Source organism: Parasteatoda tepidariorum, chromosome 3 (assembly GCF_982258835.1).
Source record: "Parasteatoda tepidariorum strain Cologne lab strain chromosome 3, Ptep-v5.0, whole genome shotgun sequence".
NCBI lineage: Eukaryota > Metazoa > Arthropoda > Arachnida > Araneae > Theridiidae > Parasteatoda > Parasteatoda tepidariorum.
This window is the reverse complement of record NC_141757.1, coordinates 8553803-8579539: the sequence shown is the minus strand read 5'-3', so window position 1 is coordinate 8579539 and position 25737 is coordinate 8553803. Positions and strand designations below refer to the sequence as shown.

Below are 25737 nucleotides of genomic sequence, written 5' to 3'. Positions count from 1 at the left end.
GAGAGTATTACACATTTATGCCTCTTTCTACACTTTTTTTTTTTTTTTTTTTGCACTTTATTGATTGTGATTTTACTAACTTTAAAAAATATCCATATAATTCTTTGTTTCCAATTTTATATTGATTTACTGTCATATAGGCGATCGCAACGCTCGAATACGCCGCCATCTAGGGCGAAGACTGGTTTCGTGCCACTGCACTGTGGACCAGAAGACCATGATCTTTGGCCAAAAGTCAAAAATTTAATTTTCAACTAAATATGTGTAGGCAGTTTTAATATAGCCCAAATTAAGTATTCATAATCATTCCAAACATTATAATTTACTTTTTGGACCGACGAGAGTACAATGTCAGGAAAAATATGTTAAAAAAAATTCTTTTTAATGTAACTTTTACATTTTTATTCCAGAAATATCTATAGGAATTTCACCTTACTGTTACATTTTTATCAGAGTAATTAGTTTGAAATTATAGTACAATTTTTCAATTTGATGGATTAGTTCAGGGCTGTCCAACAGGCGGCCTACCAGCACATATTGTGCTGCCCGCCGACTTCTTATTCAGGCTGATAGGCCTCTGTTTTCCCATTCGCTTTTCCCAAATTGTACACGTATACAAGAAAAGTACTAATCAAGACTGGCCCACAACGTAATCATTTAGTTTTAGACTCTCGAGAGTCTAAAACTTAATGATTACGTTGTGGGCCAGCAGATGGCTTCTAAATACATCATTAAATTATGAAGACATACTTGCAGGCCCGTAGCCAGGGAGGGGGGAAACGTCGGGACAAATCCCCCCCTGAAATTCTGGGATTCAAACTTTCTAGTCGTTCTTTGAGCCTCTCAGTAAAAAGAAAAACAAAAACTGTCGAATCAAACCTTTTATTAACTAACTTTATTAAGCATATTTCGGGATATTCTGGTTTGTCCTAAAAAAGTAATTGAACAATTTTCTTCAAATTCCCGTCGCATGTCTTTGTAAACTTTGTTTACAAATTGATTATAATTATTATGTAATATTATATGAAAAATAAGTATTATGTAATATTTTTAATTACTAGTTTAACTTTTACAAACAACAGAATGAACAATATTTGTTACAATGCTTTCCCCCTATTTTGCATGTCTGAAACTGTCCTTTGCTTCTTACCATATCCCCCCCCCCAAAAAAAAAATTATCCTGGCTACGGCCTTGCATCCTTGCAATGAATGCTTGTAATACGAAAATTTATGTTAATAATACGCTGTGTATTGTTCTGATTTTATTTTAACAAAAACATTTCTTTGTAAACAGGTAGATGTAAATATGAATAATAACACCAAAAAAATCTGAAAAATGAATTTTTTTAAAATTTCTATTTCAAAAGTAAACAGAAGTTCTTTCATTGCGCGAACTGTAAACGATCAAACATCTGTGTGATTTGAGAGTGAAATTCTGGGTGCAGGCGCTGAGTGCTTTCTACCTAGTTTATTTATATTTTCATTCACAGTGGGAAACATGCGAAGTTCCTTTCCTGTAATGTCTGTTCCGTGTAAAGTTTTGAAAAGTTGTTGTTGTTTTAGTAATTACGTCGCACTAGCTGCACAATGGGCTATTGGCGACGGTCTGGGAAACATCCCTGAGGATGATCCGAAGACACGCCATCACAATTTTGAACCTCTGCAGAGGGGATGGCACCCCTGCTTCGGTAGCCCGACGACCTACCCGCGAAGTCGAGCACTGCACCGTAGAACAGTTTAACGAGGACCAATATCGCACACCCTCGGTCCCTACGCAGACTAATCCAAGTGGTCACCCACCAGCACACTGACCGCAGTCAGTGAAGCTTGACTTCGCTGATCTGCTGGGAACGGTGTCTTAACGATCAGTCCACTGCGGGAGAAGTTTTGAAAAGAAGTGACAGTTAACTTTTTCTGTTTTGTATACTTTTGACTTTTGAGTTTTTAGGAAAAAATTGGTGGCAACATTACTTACTGTCGTGGATTGTTTGGAAATCGAAGGTGTTTGAGTATTAAAACTAAATTCCTTTTATTAAATATTTTAATTATAAATAATGGCAAAACTTGAACAGGCTCTTCAGTTAGATCCACCAAATGAACTACATTTTAAAGGTCTGTAATTTTTTGTGGCCTCAGTTAAAATATTCATTTTTATCAGTAGTTTCGAATGTTAAGATTCCAAACTCTAATTAGTTTTCCTCCTATTTCCTTGATTCTGTTCGTACATATTTTAATGGATACTGTATTTTCTCTTAAAGATAAATTTTAAATAAACACTTGTAATTTTTTTGTCATGAAGTTACATAACTTATCTTGTTTGTCCTTTGACATTGTGACAAAGTTGAAGAGTTAAATTTCTAACAATTAAATTTTTCCTCTAACAGGTACGCCCTTCATTAAAAATTGATCAGTTTAATAATTTTCACGTTAAAAATCAGTTTCAAACTTAGTGTTTTCTGGTTATTTACTTATCTATGTTACCGTGAGTTTTATAATTACACATAGGGAATAGGATTTTACTTCTTTTATTTAATTATGTATTATAGATTAGTAGACCTCCTTTGAAATCGTTACCGTTTTCAAGGAAATTTTTAATACTTTTTAAACAAATTTAAAGTATTTAAGATGTTTTTAGGAAGCTTGAATTTTGAGTGTTGAAAAATTACAGGGGTCTGTTAAGGTTTTTTTTGAGAGTAAAAATATTAACAAGTTTTTTGTAAAAATTTAGACATAATTTGTGAAAATTAAAAATTATATTAAGAAATCAAGACAAAAATATGGTGAAGTAGGAAAATATTTTTAAAAATTGTCACTACAAATAAAATTCATTTATGACTGGTAAATTTCTATATATTTTTCTCCATATATTCAAAAACAATTTTGCTAGAGTGAAATTTTGGGCTTAAAATTGTAAACAAGTTTCAAAATCAATAAAAACCATTGTCCTTAGTTAAATTTCAACTTGGAATTAAATAGAAAACATGCACTTAACAGTACTAATTCCAGGGGTCTGTCTAGGTTTTTCCGAAAGGTACCTATTTTGTGAAAATTTTGACTTAAAATTATATTAAAAAGTCAACACAAAAACATGGTAAAAATATAGATTTATCGTTTCTTAAGGGATACAAAAATAAAATTTTAAGGCAAAGTATTTTGTGAAACTACCGTTTTTACTTAAGTTGAATTTGTGAAACTACCGTTTTATATTTATTTACGATTTTCAAAGATTAACCGAAAATTCAAACTACGTCCTAGCTGCGAACCCTTCCTCATTTTTACTTATTTTCAGGGTTGGCAAGGTTTAGGACAGAATGGATTAATCCACGGTTTAAACCGTCCTGCCCAAAACCCCTTTGTCCAAAACTGACTTAAACTGTCCAAAACCCTTTTACTCAAATTATGTCACAATTTTATCTGAACAATATTTAAGAGGTAAAATAAACATAGAACTAATAACTTATTGATAATTAAATGTACTAGAGAATATTTGTTTTTAAAAGTATATTGTTTTATTAATATTATTTGACTCTTCAATTTATACAAAGGAAGATTAATCGGTAATCAAGTTCAATTGGTCCTCTCATTCAATAGTACATAACTGAAGTTTGGCCTTGCCATACAGGTTAAAATATTAGGGACTAAGTGCTTGGTTCGTCATAAACAGGTTTATTTATCTATAGTTCTATTCAGGAATACTTTTATTTCATTCATGTTTAATTCTTTTTGTATAGTGGTGATACATCACCAGTGTCAGTAACTGAAACTGATGTTATACCCTTCAAAACTGTTAATACATTTTTCTGTTATTTTGTATTTTCAATTTAAACTAATATATTTATATTTAAAAACAATTTTTTTTTAAATAGATGTCTTTTTTTTATCATCCTGTGATGCAGAAATTATAAAAAAAATTTTTAAAAAAATATTGTGAAAATAAAAGGTGAACAAATTTAGTATTTTTTTTTAAGAAAAATTATTATTTTTTAATATTGCCATATTTATCCTTATGCAAAAATATTATTTATCAGTATCAAAAGCATATTTATATTTAAAGACTTAGTTATTCACTTTTGTTGTTCAATGAATTGTGGAGCTTCAAAAATTATAAACCTTTTCCTATTATATTATTTTCTTTTAATAAGTTATAGTAAATTGTATAAAAAATATCAAATATTTATTGATACATGTAATTATTATGTGTACAATGATTACACATATAGAATTTTTACCTTTTACCAAAGTTCAAGGTTTTGGACACTTTAAGACAATTTAGGACAGTTTTACCCAGTTTAAGACAGTAAAACCCACGTGTCCTGTCTAAACCCAGTTTAGGACGTCCAAAACCCCAACCCTTTTTATTATTGCACTCCAATTTTACTCACAGAAAATAAGATTTTCGTAATTCAGACGTCGCTGCTTCCTGTTTTCTGGTGTGAAAGCAAACAGAAAAAAAAAATAGAGGTGAATTTGCATTGAAAATATTTATTTGCTCATTCAATTAATCTAGTAATTTTTATTAATACAAATAAGCCTTTTAACAATAAGCTTTACTAGTAATTAATACAAATAAGCCTTTTAGAAATCCCAAGTCCAGACTCTGCAAATATCTCGATTCTCATTCATATCATTTTAATATCAATAATTTACCTGATTTAAAAGTTTCGCATTTTCTTACTTATGCTATTCAAATATCATACGTTGCGATTCTTATTTACAAGATTTAAAAATCCAATATAGCATTTTGAATTTTTAAAATCGCGGTTTTATTATTAAACATCGATTTTCGTATTTACCTGATTTAAAAGTTGAACGTTGCAATTCTTATTAATCGTACATAATTTGATTTAAATATCGTACATTGCGATTCTTATTTACGAGATTTAAAAATCCAATATCGCGTTTTGTATTTATGTGCTTATAAAACCCTATGTAGTGATTCATATTCACATGACTTTAAAATCCAATGTTGTGATTCGTTTTTGTGGTTTTAATATCAAACATCGATTTTCATATTTATACGTGCTTTAAAAATTAGACATTGTAATTCGTATTTGCGTGATTTAAAAATTATGCATTGTGATTCGTATTTACATGATCTAAAAATCATGCATCATGATTTGTAATTTCGCATTTTTTAATGCGATATAGAGTTTCCTATTCACGTGATTTAAAAGCCTCTTATCAGGATTCATATATTCTCTCAATTTAAAATCATGCATGTGATTCACATTTATATATGAATACAATTTTAAAATTAATCATGAGGATTTATAATCGCATGGTTTACAAGTTTAAAAAATATAATAAGCAGGATTGTTATACATTAAAGAGGTGTTCATTACTTGAATTGCTTCATATTTCATATGTTGTAAAATATTAGGTTTAAAATTAGACATTAGTTGTATTTTAAATTATGCTTATTTTTATAGGACCCTTTAATGAAGTTACAACTTCTCATCTGAAATTAACAAATCCGACAGAGAGACAGATAGCTTTTAAAGTTAAAACTACTGCTCCTAAGACTTATTGTGTCAGACCAAATGGTGGAATCATTCAACCCAAGCAATCTATTACGGTTGCTGGTGAGTATTTAATTTATTAATATTATTTTTAGCTGTGTGGATTACATAAAAAATTTATTCAATATTTTACACCTGTTATATATTCAGTATAATAGTGATGTCAGTTTATATGACTAGTTGTAATTTATGTCAAGTTTGATTATATGGAAATTTACTAGATACAAACTAAAAACCCCATGGCCGATTTATGGTGACATTGTTGCAGAATGTTAGTATTTTTGCAGAAAGATTATTTATTTGACAGGGGGAAATTTTTAGTTTTCCATTCTGCCTAACTTCTCGGGAAAAAAAAAGTTTTTTCTACAGAATTTTTTTTTCAAAGATGTCTTTTTTGCGCATCAGAGAGGAAAGAAATAATCGTAATTTTTGTATTCTCATTTGAGATTTTTTTTTTTTAAAATCTTTAATGACTGATTTCAGGTAGAATTTCAAAATAATAATCTAAAATGAAAAATTCAGAAATCACGAAAGTTTAAAATATAGTTCGCTCTGGAAAATTATGTTCTTTCTTTCTTTCTTTTTTTTTTTTTTAAAGAACTTCTTATTTTACATAAACTTATTTGAGTATCTCTTTTTTAAAGAGTCCTATTGGCGTGATTCGTGATGTTTATTTCGGGAGTTACTACACTGATTTTACGAATTTTAATTTACTGACGTTTAATTCATTTACGAATTTTAATTAGTGTAATGATTTACGAAATAGGAAATAATTAGTGTATTTTCCCACCTACAATATGGGAGAATATCACAAATAATATTAGAATTAAAAAAATATTTATTTTACTGTTAAAAATGTTGTTACTTTAAATTAGTAATTGTTATAATTAAAAGTATCTTAAAACCGTATATTGGCTTAGAGAAGCAGAAAGCTTGAAAAATTTCTGCCACAGGGCTAAAAAGTACCTTTTAGTTGTCTTTTTAAAAATTAAATGGGTGGAATTATTCAACCCAAGCAATCTATTATGGTTGCGGGTGAATTTTTAATTTATTAGTACTATTATTAGCTGGATTAGATCAAAAATTAAAAAAATTTAATCAATATTTTACATCTGTTATATATTTAGTATAATTGAATGTTATCAATTTATATGACTAGCTATAATGTGGTAGAATTGTGGTGACACGAAGACATTGTCGCAGAACGTTACACAATTCTTGCAGATTTTTTATTTGGAAAGCAAAAAAGTTTTTTTTTTTTTTTTTTTATCTGTAGAATATTTGGTAAGATTTTTTTTCTGCAGAACTATTTTTTTCTTCCTTTTCTGCGGAATTATTTTCAAAAAATGCCTTTTTCACATATCAGCAATGGAAAAAACACTCACAATTTTTTTTTAATTTTTTACTATGAGAATAAAAAAAGTTCTGTAATGACTGATTGATATAATAAAAAGTAATTTCCAAGTAGTTAAAATTTAAAAAAAAGTTAACAGCACAAATATTTTTTAAAACAGGAAAATATTGCTAATAATATCACAGGGTTCCTACACGGTCAGGAAAACCTGCGAAAGTCAGGATATTCTAAAATTAAGCTAAAAAGTCAGGATTTTTCTTACATATTCATAAAGTCAGGATTTATCTTACATATTCATAAAGTTAGGAAAATAATGAAAACTATAGTTCATTCAAAGACTGACAGGCAAAAATAAAGTTGCAAGGAAAAATTCTGTAATTCAAAATGTGTAATTTCCTCATAATAATATTCCTCTTTCCCTGGTAGAACCTGTCCTGTTAGCAATTTTCCTCCTGTTTATCCAATGAATGTTATGTCCAAAATTCCTTTTGACGACGGTTGAAAAAATACTCGAAAAAAGTCCATTGTTGTATAGTATGTCACATGGCATTTCAAGTTTAGTTCCAGAATTGATCATTCAACATCCATCCATTGCTTAACAAAGGATGGATACCTGTCTGGAATTCACCATGTTAATAACTGGGTAGCTGAAACAACAGCAGAAAAAGCAAAAAAGGAATTTTTACTGTTTTGTGATGATGCCAAAAAAAAAAGAGGAGCAAATGAGTTTCTTAGAGTTTAATCCACGACAACCGAGATGAGATAATTTTTTTTTCAAATTATTTGCATGAAGAAAAAAAAAATTAGAAAATTTGTGGGAGGTTATAAAAATTGTTCTTATCAGGGTTGGGTTTTTGCCATCAAAACCTGGTTTTTGACATGGCAGTGGTAAAAACCATGTTTTTACCGGTAAAAACCGTGAAAAACCTACTGTTTTCTTTAATTTATGGCATATAGCGGACAATATATTATTTTCACATGATTGCCTTTATAAATGAATGTTGTAAATGATTACTATTGATTTTGCAACTATATACAGGCATTCTTATAGAAGGATATACATTCATACGGAAATATTGTAATATACTTATTGAAAATAGTGATACTTACTTTTATCATTATAGCTTGATTTGCAAAGGATTCAAAATTTTGCACTTCTTAATTGTTAGAAATAAACAAACAAGCAAAAAGCTTGGAACTAGTAATAAATTCAAGAACTAAAAAAAAGAATTTAAAATTTGGCATTTCTTAAATATTAGAAATAAGCTAAACAAAACTTTCAAGACTTCTAACTACTAACAAACTCTAAGTCAAGAATTACTGCTATTTTGTCCAGTTAAAAACTTTTATTCAGTTGAAAAAGCACATTAAACAAAACTTAATTACAAACAAAATTATGCGTTCAGTAGTCGGGGTCACTGTGTTGAAGCATATGATAGCAAGTGACTAATTTTGCACATTTTTAATTGCCCAGTTGATTTCTGAGTTTAGTATGGATGAGTTCAAAATTCGAGAATAATGAGGATTCGAGATCATTGAGGATAATGATAACAAAAACTCTAAAAGGATTTCCCAGGCTTTTTCATGTCTCATTTCTGTGTAAAATAGTGAAAGCAAAATTGATAAGAAAAGTTTTTTTTATGAGGCTTTCTTTTTATGTGTACATGTGTTTCTCAAAGCATGATTTTATGAATGAAAGAAATCAATCTTGACATTTTTCAGTAAAGTAATATGCCAAACAAAATGATGCTTGGAAATGTGCAAAATTTTGTTTAGTATCCTAATATTTTACTTCAAATAGTATGTTTTGATATAATCATGTTGGGAAAATGCAAGAATCTGTTCTTAAATATGTTTTAACAACTTTTTTTCTAATTTTATTGCCCAAAAATAAATTAATTTTAATTTATAAGCAGTGAAACTCAAATGAAAATACAGTTTTACCAAAACTATGGGTTTTTGACTGTTTTTGACATGATGATAAAAACAGTCATGTGTCAAAAACTTGCCAACCCTCATTCTTATCCTCTCTCATGGTAACGCAACAGTCGAAGGGGTGTTTTCAATCAATAAAAGCTTATTGATTGAAAACCTCAATGACTTTATGATTTCACAAAGGCATGTGTATGATTATGTTTCATTTATAAATGGAATAAAAAACATAGACATTAATGAAAAAATGCTAGATGCATTTTTTCATTAATGTCTATGTTTGCTAGAATAAAGGATATAGAACAAGATGGAGACATGCATTGGAAGCCGGAAAAAAAGAAAACAAAAAAAAAGAAAAGAAAAGAGAATAAAAAAGCTGAAATATCTAGAAAACGAATAAAAGAAAAGATCGATGATTCGAAATTAAGAAAATCTAAATTGATGAAAACTGCTGCAACAGAACTGGATGTTCTTGATTCAGAAACTGTCAAATAACAAAATATGTTGAGAATTATTATATAACATAGGAGTCCCTGAGTTTCTCCGGAAGCTTACAGTATTACAGAAATAAGTTTGAAAATACTGAAAAAAAGATATTTTTGATTTTATTTTTCTCACAAGTTGCATAGTTTTTCTATCTGAATTTTTATCTGTATGTAATTAACTTTTCTTGACTTTTTTCCCTTTTATATTTCAATATTATCTTTTAAAGGAAAAGTCAATTTGAAGTGAATTGGTGATTTTTAAAACTTAATGACTTAATGTACCAAATGTTTTAAGAGTAAATATTATTTGAGGATACTGATACATATCTCGCAGATTTGATTCTCGCATTAAAGGGTTACTTTATATCTTGACGACACTCATGCATTTGGTTCCACTTAACATTAAATAAAATATTTCCATAATCCAACAGATTTTCTTGATCTTTTTATTTAAATAGTTTTCGTATCTAACTACAAAAACACACTAAAAGTTTAATCTAATCATGATATTTAAAATATGTTTCACAAGTTTTCTGAAAATATAATTTGGGATATAAAGTGCTATTACGCAATTCCACTTTAATATATAAGTGTTTATCCTATTCAATATATGATACTTATGACTAAGTAGCATATTATTACTAAATGAAACTGCAATGTTAAAAGTTTTGTTGGAGTTGGAAACAGCGGATCAGGAATTTTATTGTAAAAAAGGTCAGGAAAGACCTGCAAAAGTTAGGATATTGTTTTCTCAAAATAGTGTAGGAACCCTGTATCAGAATATGAATTCTTTTATATGTATATTAAAAAAAGAACTTACATTTATAATTAAAAAATATATATACTGTTTTATTTTATACATGAAAGCTTTTTTTTAAAATTTATTTTTGTAAACAGGAAGCGCTTCTATTACTTGAAATTTGTAATATATATATTTGCTACTATTAAAATTGTTTTTCAGAAAGATACTATATAATATAATTATTGCAGAAAGCTAAAGAAAAATGTGCCACGAGGACTGTAATTTTTGATTATTTAAAAATGTATCAGATACCTGAGGGAAAAAAAAAAACCTTTTAGGTGTCCTTTTTAAATTTTTTCTTTTCTTCCAATGCCCACCTGGATGAACCGCGATGGTTCAGGGGATAGAGCGTTTTCCTTCCAATGAGGTGAACCGGATTCGAATCCTAGTCGGTATGAATTCTGCTTCCGGACCACAGTGCTGACATGAAAATATCCTCAGTGGTAGACGGATCATGGGTTAGAGTCCTCTTGCCGTCTGGCTAACCGTGGGAGATTCTCGTGGTCTTCCTCTCCATGTAACGCAAATGCGGGTTAGCTTCATCAAAAAGTCCTCCACAAAGGCAAATTTCTCCCAATACTCGATCCAGGAGCTCCCTTGTCTTCTGGATTGGGTTCCAAATTACAAGGCTACGGAGTTGAACATTAGTAGTCGTAAATCCATAAGATTGGGTTGGTTGTTCAACGACGGTAATAAAATAAAAGAGTAATAAAAAAATGCCCACCTGGATAATGACCTAGGTCATACAGGCACCTGAAGGGTAGGTTTGTTGGCCACTCTTTCAGGGGCACCATATTAGGTGGGCCAGCGTTGCTCCCGCAGTAAAGACAGATAGTACAGAGAAGGAAAGAACATCCATGCCTTGCCTAGGATTCGAACCCAGAACCTTTCTGATGCAAGGGCAGTTCCCTAACCCCTACACAGGCCGATCGGCTCCTTTTTTTAATTAAGTGAGAGGAATTCAACCTATGCAATCTATTACGTTTGCTGGTGAATATTTAATTTATTAGTATTATTATTAGTTGGATTACATAAAAAATTAGAAGTTTTTATTCCAACATTGTTTTAGAATTTTCACTATCTTATCTGATTTTATACGTGTGCTTTACTTAACCTCTTAATCTGTTTTTAAAACCGTGTGCTTGGCGCAGTATGTCCTTTTTTGGACCTTGTGCCACTAAACCCCACATTCAATCAATCCATCAACAAGTTTTTATTCAATATTTTTCACCTGTTATTTAATCAGTATAATTGAATGTTATTAATTTACACCATTAGCTGTAATTTTTGTCCATTTTGATTGTATGGTAATCTACCAGATACCTAAAGAATACCTTTTAGGTATTGTTTTAAAAATCAAATCTCTCAAAATTTTGGTAGTTTAGTACAATTTAATGAAATTTAAAAAAAATATTTTTTTTTTATGTTTTAGTTATGTTGCAACCATTTTCTGAAAATGATGATCGCAGTAAAGATAAGTTTATGGTACAAAGCATGTACGTGCCTGAAGGAGATGTGAACCACGATACTATGGTAAATGTGTTAATTTATTCTTTGTATTCTAAGTTAGTCTTATTATGCCATTTCATTTCAATTAAAATGTTGATATAAATTTTTTTTTTTGTTAAGAAAACACATGACTAAAAAAGTATATCTTAGAAATTGCATCAAAGTCACTTTTTATATAATTTGAAAATAACTAAATTGATACAATCTGACCACCAATTTCACAAACTTCCATTTTGCGAATTTCTCTATTTTGCAATTTTTTCTGAGGAACCAAGAACATTTTGGAAATTTCTCCGTGAAATAACTTCCAAATAGCAAAGTGAATTTTCTATTTAACGAACTTTTCTTTGAGGTCTACTTTCCCTAGTTCCCTAAATATTTCCGAACATTTAAAACTTATTAACGCATTTTATAGGGGAAAGTGATTTTCGAAGCCACTTAACTTTTAGAGAAGGCAGTAAAATCTTTCTCTCTTTGTTTGCATTTCAAACGAAAAACTCAAACAAAAATGCATGTGCTAATGTATGTTTAAAATTACTTTTATAATAAATGCAGCTATAATTTTATACATAAATTTAGCCTTTTTTTTAGTTGAAAATGCGTGTATTATGATTCTGTAACACTGGATAATGTTTTACTCTATTCATGCTTTCCATGCAGATTTCTTTAATGGTTAAAACGTATAAAATAAATAGTAGATACTAGTTTACAAGATAAAGGTGTATCAATTGCTATTTTAATTATGTCTTGGGTTTATGACTTAAAAACCTGTTTTGTGTATTTCAAAAGGTAATTTTCTATTGAATGAATTTTTCATATTACGAGCTAATTATCAGGATTCAGCGACTTCATTAAATAAAGGTCCGACTTTATTTTTTTTAAATGAAATTTAGAAAAAACTTTAAACATGTATTAGAATGTATTTAAAAAAGCTTTACTACTGGAAGCAAAATTCTAACTATAATCTTAAGAAATTTATAAATTCATTCTAACTGACATTTATTTCTTTTTATTAAAATAATTTTTTTCTGTGAAACTTTTCAGTATGAGCCAATTGCAAATGTTCTCATAATGAAAATAATATTTAGTGCTAGTATTGTTAAATGCATGTTTTTATTAAATTCAAATTGAAATTTAGCTGTGGACAACGATTTTTATGAATTTTTAAGTTTTGATACAATTTTAAACCCAAAATTTTATAATAGCAAAATTGTTTTTGAATATAGGTGGGAAAATTTGTAGAAATTTACCAGTCATAAAGGATTTTTATTTGTTGTGACCATATGACTTACCCATATTTTTGTGTTGATTTTTTAATATAATTTTAAATTTTCACAAAATAGGTAAGCTCTTAAAAAACCTAGATGGACCTTTGCATAAATATATATAATTTATTGTAGAAAATGTATATGCATTTGAATTTATATTGAAAACTTTTAATATTTCAGTGGCATGATACTCCACCAGAAGGCTTAATGAACTCTAAACTCAAGTGCATATTTGATAGCCTTACTGATGCTGCTACTGCTGCTGCTCCACTGGTAATATTTATTTCATAATATCATAGCTGCCAAATCTACTGGATTTTACCAGGTTTACTGGCTAAATTAAAATTCTTGTTTTCGTACATTTTAGAAAATTCCTTAAAATTAAGTAAGTTTACTACAAAAATTCTTATTGAAATAGATTTTTTTGTACAGATTATTATTTGAATATTAAAATAATTACTAATACATAATGAAGCGAAACTCATTCACCATAGAAATCAGTTCAAAACTTTTTTTGTTCTAAAATGTTCAGTTTATTTTTATTCAGAACTATCTTTTAAAATTTAAAAAAAATATCAACTATCTTTTATGAATTAAATACCTATTAATATTTGAAATTTTGCATTAACATAATACATAACATTTAAAGTTTATTTAATGTCAATCATAATTGGAAAATATTGCAGTTTTTCTATTTTGATGCCTATAAAACTCCCTAAAATTCTTTATTCGTAAAGCATACTGGATTTTTTTTCTATCCATGTTGGCAACTATGTAATATATATTTTAAAAAATTTATTTTTAGCATTTTGGGATGTAAAATTTAATATTTATTATTCTATGTAGATTGTTGCTGCTGATGTTGTTGATAAAACTAAGCCTGAAGTGAAAAGTGTAGTTGTTCCTGAAATAAAAGTTTGTATAATCTTAAAAACTTAGACAGTTTTTTATTTAAATATTTTTTTTTTATGCAATAGATATTTATTACAAACTTAAAAATAATATTTGTCTTACTATCTTTTTATTCAATCTATTATATTTTATTTTAAATGCTTAGTATATCTTGTAAAATAATTATTTTTTTTCACTTGTACTTTTGATTCTGTTTTTACGAACTATCATTCGTACGAAAATTCGTCGTTCTGGTCTGTGTTTCAAAACTGTATATGCTTAGATTGGCATAATATGTCATGAGAGTGATAAAGGGTGATGGGGTTAAAAATATTTAAACGAAGTGTGACCTTTATAAGCACACTTCGTCTTTCTAATTTCTATTTTTTACAATATTGTTTAGTTAGGAGAATTTTTTGACTTATGGCCAAATTTCTGATTTTTCTTAACTTTGGAAGAAACTAATGAAAGAGAAAGTTTTGCTGAATGTATTTTTCCTTAATAATTATTTTACATTGTTTTTTCAATTTATTCTGTTCCATCATGCCTTTAAAGCTTAATCCTTTAAAGCTTAATAGTTTTTTAGACTATGAATGTACATGTAATAAGAAAAAAATTTCAAATAAGTATTTAAATAATTAAAATGTTTTCTTTTAGTGCAAATTAATTTCACACAATTTTTATTTATTTTTCAAGAATTTGAGTTTATATTTATTTTCAGTTTTTTCTTTTCCTACTTTCACACCTGTTTGTTATTCACAGTATAAATTATTCTTAATTATCAGTTTCTTTTAGTTCCAAAAAGCAAGTTTTTATTTGAATTTATACTTATCGGATGAAACATTTTGCACACAACTAACAAGGTTGTCTTCCCTGCTAATAGTTGGTTCAGGCAACTTTTTTAAACATTGCTTTACATTTATTTTATAGTAAAGAGAAATTGTGATGCCATTATAGACACTACATATTTCCAATTATATCTTTTAAAATTTCTTTTAATTTCATAAATTTAATTATTTAAAAATCATTCTTAATCTAATATTAATTTAATTAAGCCAATTGTATAATTTTTATTACATTTTATAAAAATCAAATATAAATATTTTATTCTCTTCTTAATAATGAATCATATGTAATGGCTAACTTTTTAATTCAATACAAATGTAAAACTAATTAATTCGCTGTCACGACTAAATCGAACATCAAAATCTATTTACAGGGTTCCCACGGTCCTTGAGAGTCCTTGAATTTTTTTTTGCTAAATTTAGGTCCTTGAAAGTGCTTGAAAAACGTCTTAGGTCCTTGAAAAACTTGATAGGTCCTTGAATTTGTCCAATACTGCCGGTGGCCCTTTTTATAAAACACCCGCGGATCTTTCTCGTTCTTTCTGTTTTGTTCCCGAGCTCTCTCATGTGGTTTTTAACGCCACCGTTTCTAACCGGGCCGCGCGCCAAGCGCGCGGCCCGGTTAGAAACTTATACTTTTTATTTATTTACAACAGTACTCTGCTAGAATGCAGAGTACTGTTGTAAATAAATAATGATTTTAATTTTAATGTTGTAAATAAATAATAATTAATAATTTTATTTCAAATGGAACTTAATAAAATGATTAATTATTACAAACACATCACTGAATAGAGCAAATTATTGTTAGTTTTATTCAAGCTCAACCAGGTAGGAATTTGTAAGTTAGTTAAATTTGTGACAAATAATAAATTAATGTAGATCAGAAAACATTACAAAAAAATATATTCTAAGTTTGGAATATTTTTAAAAATACATTCTAAGTTTTGTATGGCTCAGAAAAAATCCAAGTTTTTTTAGAAAAAAAAAATCAGTTGGCAGACCGTTTTTTCCCCTCTTTTCTTTTCTTTCTGTTTTGGTCATGGGAAAAAACAAAGTTTCGAACTGGTAAAAATAAGTTTTTCAGAAAAATTCTTTTTGCATACTGACATATTCTACATCAGAATTATTTAATGAATAAAATACTTTCAACAGTCCAACACCTTAAATTACGGTCGGAAAATATTAGATTTTATAAACTGAAACATCTACTCTTAGGGAAAAAAAATTCGAAGTTAAGCTTGACAAAAACATTGAAAGTTAAATTGATTTCTGCATTTATTTATTTTTGGTCGAGCTACATTTGACATTTTAATTTACCATGAGCTGCATATTTTTTTTTTTAATAACTGATTCCTTTTAAAGTATTCACATATTTATTTGATTGGAAGAAATTCAACCATTAACTGCATAATTATATAGATTTATTATTTTTAAAATATATGAATATATACATATATAAATAATTAAATTCTATATAAAATCATTGAGTTAATTAAATGTTATTGTAAATAAATTTATTAAAAACTTCTTTGTTAATTTTCATAATTTTTACCATATGCTAATATATCTGTTTTGGGAAAAAAACGAGGCTAAAATTTTGTGCAAAACGGGCAATTCATGTTTCTGTCTCTCTCATTTTTTTTTCTTAAATACAAGTTAATTTTCTAAAATCATTAAAATTGTATAAATAAATATTGACCTTATTATAATTATAAACTTTTTTAAATTATCCGGTATAATATCATCTTGTGCACATCCATTTTCGAGCCCATCCCTGGTAACTAACTGACAAATCAAACATGCAGTAAGAATGCACCATTTAACAAAATCTTTTTATTTACATGTTTACCCCAATTTACACTTCTGTTTTCATATTTGGTAATCTGGCAATGTCATTAAGAAAATATTTTAAATCATTCTTGAAAATTTTCCAGTTCATTTGAATTTGCAACTCGATTATGGATTTTGTTTTATGTTTTGTTATGTTTTTTTTAAACATTTTTTTTTCTGTTTTTACGTGATATTCATTACTCAATGTGTTTTTCTATTTCGTTCCCTTTTTTTTTTTGTGCTCCTCTTACTATAGTATTGATATATTTTGCTTTGTCTATATTGATACAATATTAGAAATTGCTCTTTTTTGCGGATATAATTGTGTGAGCTGATAAGGATATTATATGTTTGTTTTTTTCCTGATTTTTATTAAATTCTTTTTCTTATTTTAAAATTTTTTCTTTTTTTATTATTTTGTAATTTTTCCATGTTTTCTATGCATTTTGAACTTTTATATATATATATATATTTATGTACTGGATTGTAACAATATTCAGATTAGAATACTTTACAGTGGATAAAAGCTTTTTTTTTTCCTTCAAATATTCACAAAATTTTTTTTAAGCATTTGGTATACCTTAAAATGTTTAGTTCATGCATAATAATTATCCATTTTTTAAATTTCAGACAACTAAAGAAGCTGAATCTGAGGCTAAGAGGATGCGTGAGGAATACAGAAAATTAAAAGTGGAGTTGCAGGACTTGCGACAAGAAAATTCTTCTTTAAAGGTACTTTTCATATGTTTTTAACTTACATCGATGGTTCTTTTTTAATTAATAAATTGATATTATCTGATGTTACACATCTGTTTGTTTCGTCAGTATCATGTGTATAATAATATTTGAAAGGATTGTTCTTGCATATGCTTTTTACATTTTAACCATTTAAACAAGGGAATGTATTTACTTCATGGTTGGCTGGTTTAAACCATATGTTTGTTTTTTTTTTAATAACAGGCTTGTTTTTTTTAATGAGTCTACTTAAATATTTAATTTTTATTATTTATATCAATAGCTTTATTTTGAACAGAACCAAATCAAAAAATATTGAATTCTTTCCCAAAGTGTTTCACTTATATTTATATTTAAATACTAATGGGAATCTGTATTTTTTTTAAATTAATACAAATACAGTCGGACTTCTATTTAACAAACTTCTATTTTGCGAATTTTTTCGAGGAACCAAGAACATTTTGGAAATTTCTTCGTAAAATAACTTTCAAATAGCGAAGTGAATTTTCAATTTAACTAACTTTTCTTTGAGATCCACTCTCCTTATTTCCCAAATTATTTCAGAACATTTTAAACTTGTTAACACATTTTATGGGGGAAAAGACCCGGAATTGATTTGCGAAGCCACTTAACTGTTAGAAAAAGCAGTATAATTCCTTTCCCTTTTTATTTGCATTTCAAACGAAAAACTCAGACAAAATTAACGGATTTTAACAGTAGCAATTAAATTTAAGAACGCATGTGATAATGTATGTTTACAATTACTTTTATAATAAGTGCAGCTATAATTTTATGCATAAATTTAGCTTTTTTTAGATGAAAATGTGTTTAACATGATGTGTAACACTGGATAATGTTTTGCTTTATTCTTACTTTCCATGCAGATTTTTTTTAGAGTTAAGATTTATAAAATAAATAGTAGATACTAGTTCACAAGTTGAAGATGTATCAATTGCTGTTTTAATTATGTCCTGTGTTTATGAAATTAATACATAACTGGGCAATTCCATGAAAAAGGGGAAAGCATTGGAAAATTCAAATAAGAATGTTATTATTTTGGATGTTTTTTGAATTAGAATGGTTTGAAGTTTGATAATTTGTAATAATTTCTTTTGAGAATTTAGTTTTTTAGTGTTCGTAACCCATTGAACATAGGCATTTGCTTGTTCTGATTTGGGTGAAGAACATGGTCAGATTTTGAAAATCAGTAAGTTAACATTATTTTCATTTCAAAATGTTCCAAAGAATAAATATTGTTTTTTACCTTTAATAGAAATATTGTGCAGTGTTAAAATAAGTTTTTGTTGTTAAATTCACTTAATTATATAAATTTCAACTAAACATTAATGCATGTAACGTAAGTTACCAAAAACTAGGAAAAGTTTTTATTTGTAAAAAAGTAAAATCTTTGCATTAAGTTATTAATTTGGGTGTTGGCATTCATATGTTTTAAAAATTGGAGAAATCTCTTGACAAGCACCAGGAGTTAAGGATATAGTTATAATTAGATATGCTGATGGTATCAAAAAGAAAGTACAAAACACGACATCTTCATTCAGTTCGAGAAATGCACCAAATGTTTATGGAAGAAAATCCAGAATACAAAATCGGAAAAACTAAATTCTTTGAGCTCCATCCAAAGCATGTCTTGCTTAGTAGCAAACTTCCAAGAAATGTTTATCTTTGTAAGTATCATGAAAAGTTCGGATTGACTAAGGAAGCCTTCAGCAACATTCGTAATGTTCCATCTTTTGAAATGTATTTTATGTTTAGAAAAAACAGATGAGTGCGAGTATCTAGAACAGATTAGTGGAGTGTCTAGTCTGTTCTCAAAAGCTCCACAGATTTAAAACATTAAGATAATCTACCATTTAAAAATACGAGAAGGCATACCAGAAGTGTAGTAAAAGATTTTAAAAAAGAAAATGATGAATCCAAGATAAAAACTGGGGGTTGATATATGGTTAGATACGAGGACATGTTATATCCTGGTGTGGTAATTTCTGTTGAAGAGCAAGAATTTAAAGTCAATGTAATGGATGCTGTGGAAATCTATTGTAAATGGCCAGTAAAAAAGAGATGAAATATTCTACCAGAAGGAAAACATGGTGAAAAGAATTGAGCCCCCTGTACTCGTTAATAACAGAAAACTTTATAAGTTTGCAGTTATGAGTGAATCAAAAGTTTCTGAATTTACTTCATGTACACTTTTTCTCCCTTGCATTATACTGTTTAAATATTTTAATTTGCATTTGTACGTTATTGAAATAAAAGTTTGATACCAAGTGAATTTCGTAACGTAAGTTACCAATATAGAAAATTATATTTAATTTAACTTTTAAAATAAATTTTAAATCTAGGCATAAGAAATATTTAAACATGTCAGAAAAATGATACATATAATCTTAATCATGTAACATTTGTATAAGAACAGAATTTTGCCTTCAAACATATTGCAAATTTTTGATATTCCTTTCTCGGGAACGAAAGTTACCACACTAATTTTAGGTTTTTACACTGTTGAAATTGAAAAATATTAATTATTTTAATTAGATTCCTTTTGGTTTTGATTGTAATTTTTAGAAATCACTTTATTTTAATATGTGTATTAGTATTATTCGTTTGCTTTTAAGTTCTCAGTGCAATAAAGTTTATGTGAATGTAACGTAAGTTACCGTGCAATAGCCCAGCTGTTTTGTGCCGTTTAAGTATTTCAAAAAGAGATTTTCTATTTAACGAACTTATTATCGGGATTTAACGACTTCGTTAAATAGAGGTCCGACTGTATATAATTTAATAAATGCTTTCTTGCAAGAACATAATTAATGAGCAAAATGTTCTAAAAATTCTTAATATGAAGAAAATCATCACCAAATCCATTTTCTGAAATTAGTTGATGTATTTATTAAGCAAGTTAAAACAAAAAGTTTGAGAAGTTTTTTTTTATTACCTTATTAAAGTAACATTATGTTTGTTACAATCAAAGGCAGAAAAGTCTTAAGTTTTATACTAATAAATTAAAAATAATATTAAAAAATCAACACACAAATATGGATTTATCTTTTCCTATGGTATACAAAAATAAAATTTTAAGAAAAAGTATTTTGAAAATTGAATTTGTGAAGGTACCGCTAAACGGTAGTAAATTTGGCCTGGACAGACCCCTGATTGTTTTCAACTTTTATCCCGGTATGCATTTTCTGTTGTATACATTTTTTTTAATTGTATAAAACTTTTTAAATAGATCATGGTATATGACAATTAAGTCATTCCTTAAAATGTTAGTCATATTTTTGTTCTTATTTAGGCTACTAAACGCTACTATTTTGTTCATTTTTTTTCTGTGGCAATTTTGACCCTACAGTCATCTATTCCTCTCCCCCTTTAGCTATATCTTTGTGAACAACAAATTGATGCTCTTTTACTGTTGACACATTAATCTTTTTAAAACAAAATCTTTATTGTGTAAAAAATGAGTTTTGTTTTTACTTCCTACATTAAATTGTTTTTTTCTCCTTCCTCCCAATCTAGGAAGAGGGATTACGTCAAAGAGTTGCCCAAGATACAAGGACAAGAGGAACAAGTGCAAAACCATATGATACGGATTCTCACCATTCTACTTCTTCAGGCAACAAACTAGGGCTTTCTAATTATTTATTCATAATTTCATTTTTTATCTTTTTGCTCGGAATTTATATAGGGAAATATGTTTTGTAAACTTTTATACATAAAAGGGCAGATTATTTTGCCTTGATGTGTGTCATATAAAAAGTTTGCAGTTTGTAAACCTTTTTCATTTACTGTGATTTGAAATTGTAACAATTTTTTTTTTCATTTGTTTTATGCTTCCTATTATCTTTATGGACCAGTTTTAGTTTAGATCCTTAATTTTGCTTATAATTTTACCATATATTAGTCACTCCAAAAAAAAAATTAATGAAGTAATGGGACGTGTATTATGGTTTATAGTAAAACTTTACGTTAAAAGGAAACTACTGTTTCCTTTTACAGTACCTGGGAAACTACTTCATGCTTTCTTTAAACTGGAAAATTTCAATTGAAAATTAAGAAAGTATCAGAAAGAGAATGATTTTTTTTGTAATATTAATTTTTTAATCTAAGAAAGCCTATTTAAAAATATTTTTTGTTTGTTTTGATTTGTTTGTTATAAGGCTATTCCTCAGGCTGTTTTCTCGCATCAAATTTGGTAACATTTTGGTAATTCAAACAAGAATATTGTTATTTCAAACAGAGTAATAAATTTTCATAGCTGCCAACTCTACTGGTTTCTCCTGGCCTACTGATTTAATAAAAATTCTCTTGGTTTTTGTACATTTTAGAAAATTCCCTACAATACTAGTAAGTTTTCTTTAAAAAAATCCTATTGAAATAGAATTTCTGTGCAGAGTATTGCTTGCTTGATTATTTAAATAAATCTCACTAATACACAATGAAGCGCGCCTCATTTATTAAATTCTGTAAACTATCTCTATCTTTGATGAATTAAATGCCTATTTGCTATTCAAAATTATGAATAAACATAATGCATAACATTTCAAGATCATTTAATGTGAAATCATAAATGGAAAATATTGCAGCACTGACTATAAAATCCCTGAAATTCCTTATGTGTAAAGTATTTAGTATATTTTGCAACAATTATCATGAAATTTATATTTTGTAAAATCAACTGGATTTTTCCTATCAGTTTTGGCAGCTATGAATTTTTACCCATAAATTGCTTTTGGTCAAATAAATTTTATGGAAAACTTTGTGCACTTGTAACTGGAGGAAGTTATGATTCATTTAAATTTCTTTTTCTGTTTAACTTAGTGTAGCATTTTATTTAGCATATATAATGTTATGCTTCTATATTAAACTATGCATATTATTGTTTTATTATTTAGTTTTGAAACCTTGTAATTTTGTTTATACTTAAATACTGTGCAAAATTTTTATTTTGATTACTTTTATATGGATTGAATATCTCTTTTTCCTTATGTTTGCTTAGATGAATAGAACTAGTATTTGTGTCAATTATCAAATTTTGATTGAAAAGAATTTCGAAGTTGACATAACAAATTTTATTAATAATAATGAAAATTTCATCTCGTATTTTGCATATGAAATTTATTGTACTTTTTGCTTATAGCGATTAACTATGAAATATTTTTTAATTAGTACTTTTACTACATTAATTGAATATTGCTGTTCTAAAATACTTTTATTTTCCTGGCAATAAATTTCCAAGTCAAAGCTTATGTTTCGTTAAATGATCTAAAAGGTGCCTTTAGAAAAGACTATCATCTGGCTTGAAACACTATTATATCCTGTAATTAAGTGGTTCTAATTATTGTGATTTAAGATAACATTGTTCTTAAATATTCTAAGATAAAAAAGTTAACATTTGTCTTTAATTACAATATATGTTGAAAAAAAAGTTTTGTTCCTTATTATCTTACATGTTACACTCTGTTATATTATGAGGTAATGTGTTGATAAATTTTTATTCATAATGTATTTTATATAGTTTACTAATATTTTCTGATTTAAGACATTTTTTAGGCTTACTACAATCAGCTTATTTTCTTTTAGGCTAAATAATAAATCAGCAAAAAATTACTGAATCTGAATCCACTTTTTGCAATAAACTTTTATTTAAAATGAAACTTTTTCTTCATGGGGCTTATTGCAAACTGCTTGAAACAAATTAGGCTAAGTAATCATTATACTTCTTTAATTATTTATTATACTTCTTTAATCTGTGGGTACATTGCAATTGCCTAAAGAGAATCAAGCGGATTCGAACATACTGGAGACTTTTCTAAATAGCCTTTCATATTGAAAAATGAAATCAGCTGTTAGCAAATAGCCAGAGTACAATGTTTTAATAGCCTTATGAGGTATACATATACTTAGAATAAGCTTTTTAAATCTCTATGGTTTTGCTGTGCTCTACATTTTCTATTTTTAAATTTAAAGTTTTTTTAAAATTTTTTAAAAATATTAACTGCCTTAAGATTTGTAAACTTATGTTTTATTAAACTTTGTCAAATTCTGGAGAATCAATAAAACAAACATAGTTAAAATGTATTTAATCCAATGTGAATTTTTAGCACTATTTGTATATTTTTTTGCAAACAGGGTATATTATTTCCTTTTAAAAAAAATGCGAGAAAAGTATTAGTGACTTAAAAATGAGCTTCAAAATAATTATTTGAATTATTGGGCTATAATTAGTTCGGTATTTGCAGGTTTTATAATAAATTAAGTATTTGTAGTAGTGTATGTATACTTTCTTTTTTGTCTGCTCATAAAAGGTAAGTTAAACTCTCAATAGCTATTTTTATGTCTTAACAATGTTTTAATATCATTACATTACTGTTATATCATAAAATATTTAAATGCAATTTGGAAAAGAAAAACATAATCCTTTTTTTTTAGTTACAAATTTGTAATGTGTCTTGTTCAGTTTTATCTTTTTCTTTTCTAATTTCATCTCAATAATTGTATCAATTCATTATTAATAGATTTTTTTTCTGTTCTAACAAAGCAAAGCAGCATAATATTATATTTATTAATTTATTAAATACAATTTGAAAAAAAGAAAAACATAATCCTTTTTTTTTTTAGCTATAAATTTGTTGTATGCCTAGTTTGTATTTCAGTTTAATCTTTTTCTTTTCTAATTTCATCTTAATAATTGTATCAATTCACTATTAATAGATTTTTTTTTTCTACTCTAACAAGGCAGCAAAATTTTATATTTGTTATATTTACTAAACACAATTTGAAAAAAAAAAAAATCCTTTTTTTTTTAGTTGTAAATTTGTAATATGTCTAGTTCAGTTTTATCTTTTTCTTTTCCAATTTATCTTAATAATCTTATCAATTCCCTATTGATAGATTTTTTTCTTCTGTTCTAACAAAGCAGCATAGTTTTATATTGATTATATTTATGGCAGTATAACGAAATGCTTTAAAAAAACTGTTTGTGTAGGCATTGCAATCCAATAAGAATTTATCGTAAATTTTTAGCCATAAATTTGGAGTTAGGTCTAGTATGTATTTAAAAAGAAAAGAAAGTAAACAAAAATCCTGATGAAATTGCATAGGTGGTTATTATAGAAAACTTCATGGTGGATTTAAGCTTTGTTTAGAGATTTGTATACATCAAAATTGAATAAGAAGTCTTAATGTTCAAATTTTTTTGTTGTTTAATATTCCTTTCGAATTTAAATTTATGCAATTAATAGAATAAATTTCATACCTGTATAAACAAAGACTTAATTTCTAAAATGTGTTAATTGTTTAAAAATAAATGTTTTGTTCGAGCGTGTGAAGAAATTCTCTGATAAATAAGTAGCTTATTTTTCATAGTAGACTGATTTATTTATGCGTTATTTTTATTTCTACTTAAAAATCACTCCATCCGTTAATTTACTCCATATAAACTTTTTAAAAGTCCTATTATCTTTAGCAGAGCTTCTTAAACTCTTTAAATTTTGTACCATATGGATAAGTATCAAAAAAACCTATCCTTAAAACATTTTTCAATTAAAACTACACATGCAAAATAATTTTAATTGTTTTCTAATTTCCTCTTATGCATAAATTGCTAATTTCTTCTTTTTTTTACAAGGTGCTGTCTTTAACGATTATTTTCCACTTAAGTATGATTTCTGCATATTTATTCCTGGAAATTAGTCTCTTTTTTTTGTTGAAATTCTTATGTTTTCTTCTTGCAAACACTTTAACAAACTTAAAGGAGTAAAAACTTATTAATTTAATTATGCTTTCCCCCCTCTAGAATTGTAAATTTAGAAGTTAAAGTTAAATAGAAAGATTTAATCTGAAATTTCTTCCTAAAACTATCTTATGACTTTTCTAAGCATCCAGGAAGAAAAGAAATTGAAAACTTATTTATGCTCTATCCTTGTGTTTATAATTATAATTTTATATGAATAGAATTTCAGCATAATAAGGAATATATTAAGTAGTATCATTTTAGATTTATTAATTTTTTGAAAAAAGAATCGGAAATTAATGTTTAGTTAATGGTACAAGTGTTATGGTTCGAGATTGACTGTTCTATGGAGATAGAATTTCATATAGATATATTTTTTTTTCGTAATGTTTCTGTTATATTTAAAACTGTCTGTAAATTATTTAGTAAAATTAGAGAATTTGCATTCAATGTATAAACTTTATGGCAGTTATAAAATATCAAATGCGATCGTTGTTGTATTGCATTGCAGTTTGTTTATTTTCGTATTAAAATGTTGGTTAACTCCATTCTCACATTATTAACTATAATTGCTTATCAATGTATTTGTAAATGATTTTATTATTTTTTTACTTCGTTTAACTGTTAACATTTCAAATATATTTATTGTATACAGCCTCAATGGAATAAGTAAATACTAATTTCCAACTTGTGTATTTTTTTTTTTTTTTTTTTTAAATTCGTTTCTCCCTTTTTTCCATGAAAAATATGTGGTATTCTTCTTGAAATTAAATTGCCCGCTTTCTGTTCTAGGGGTCGAACATTTTGCTCTTCGTGT

General features: G+C 27.3%; 1 protein-coding gene across 1 annotated transcript; it reads left to right on the top strand.

Annotated features, from left to right (window-relative positions):
• The first annotated feature begins 1969 nt into the window (after positions 1-1969).
• Positions 1970-25607, top strand: LOC107442199 (vesicle-associated membrane protein-associated protein B). Its single transcript, XM_016055697.5, has 7 exons — positions 1970-2112; positions 5430-5582; positions 11525-11625; positions 13050-13142; positions 13716-13784; positions 17069-17170; positions 20705-25607. The coding sequence occupies exons 1-7, from the start codon at positions 2055-2057 to the stop codon at positions 20888-20890; spliced, it is 762 nt and encodes a 253-aa protein (XP_015911183.1). The 5' UTR covers positions 1970-2054; the 3' UTR covers positions 20891-25607.
• The last annotated feature ends 130 nt before the right edge of the window (positions 25608-25737 follow it).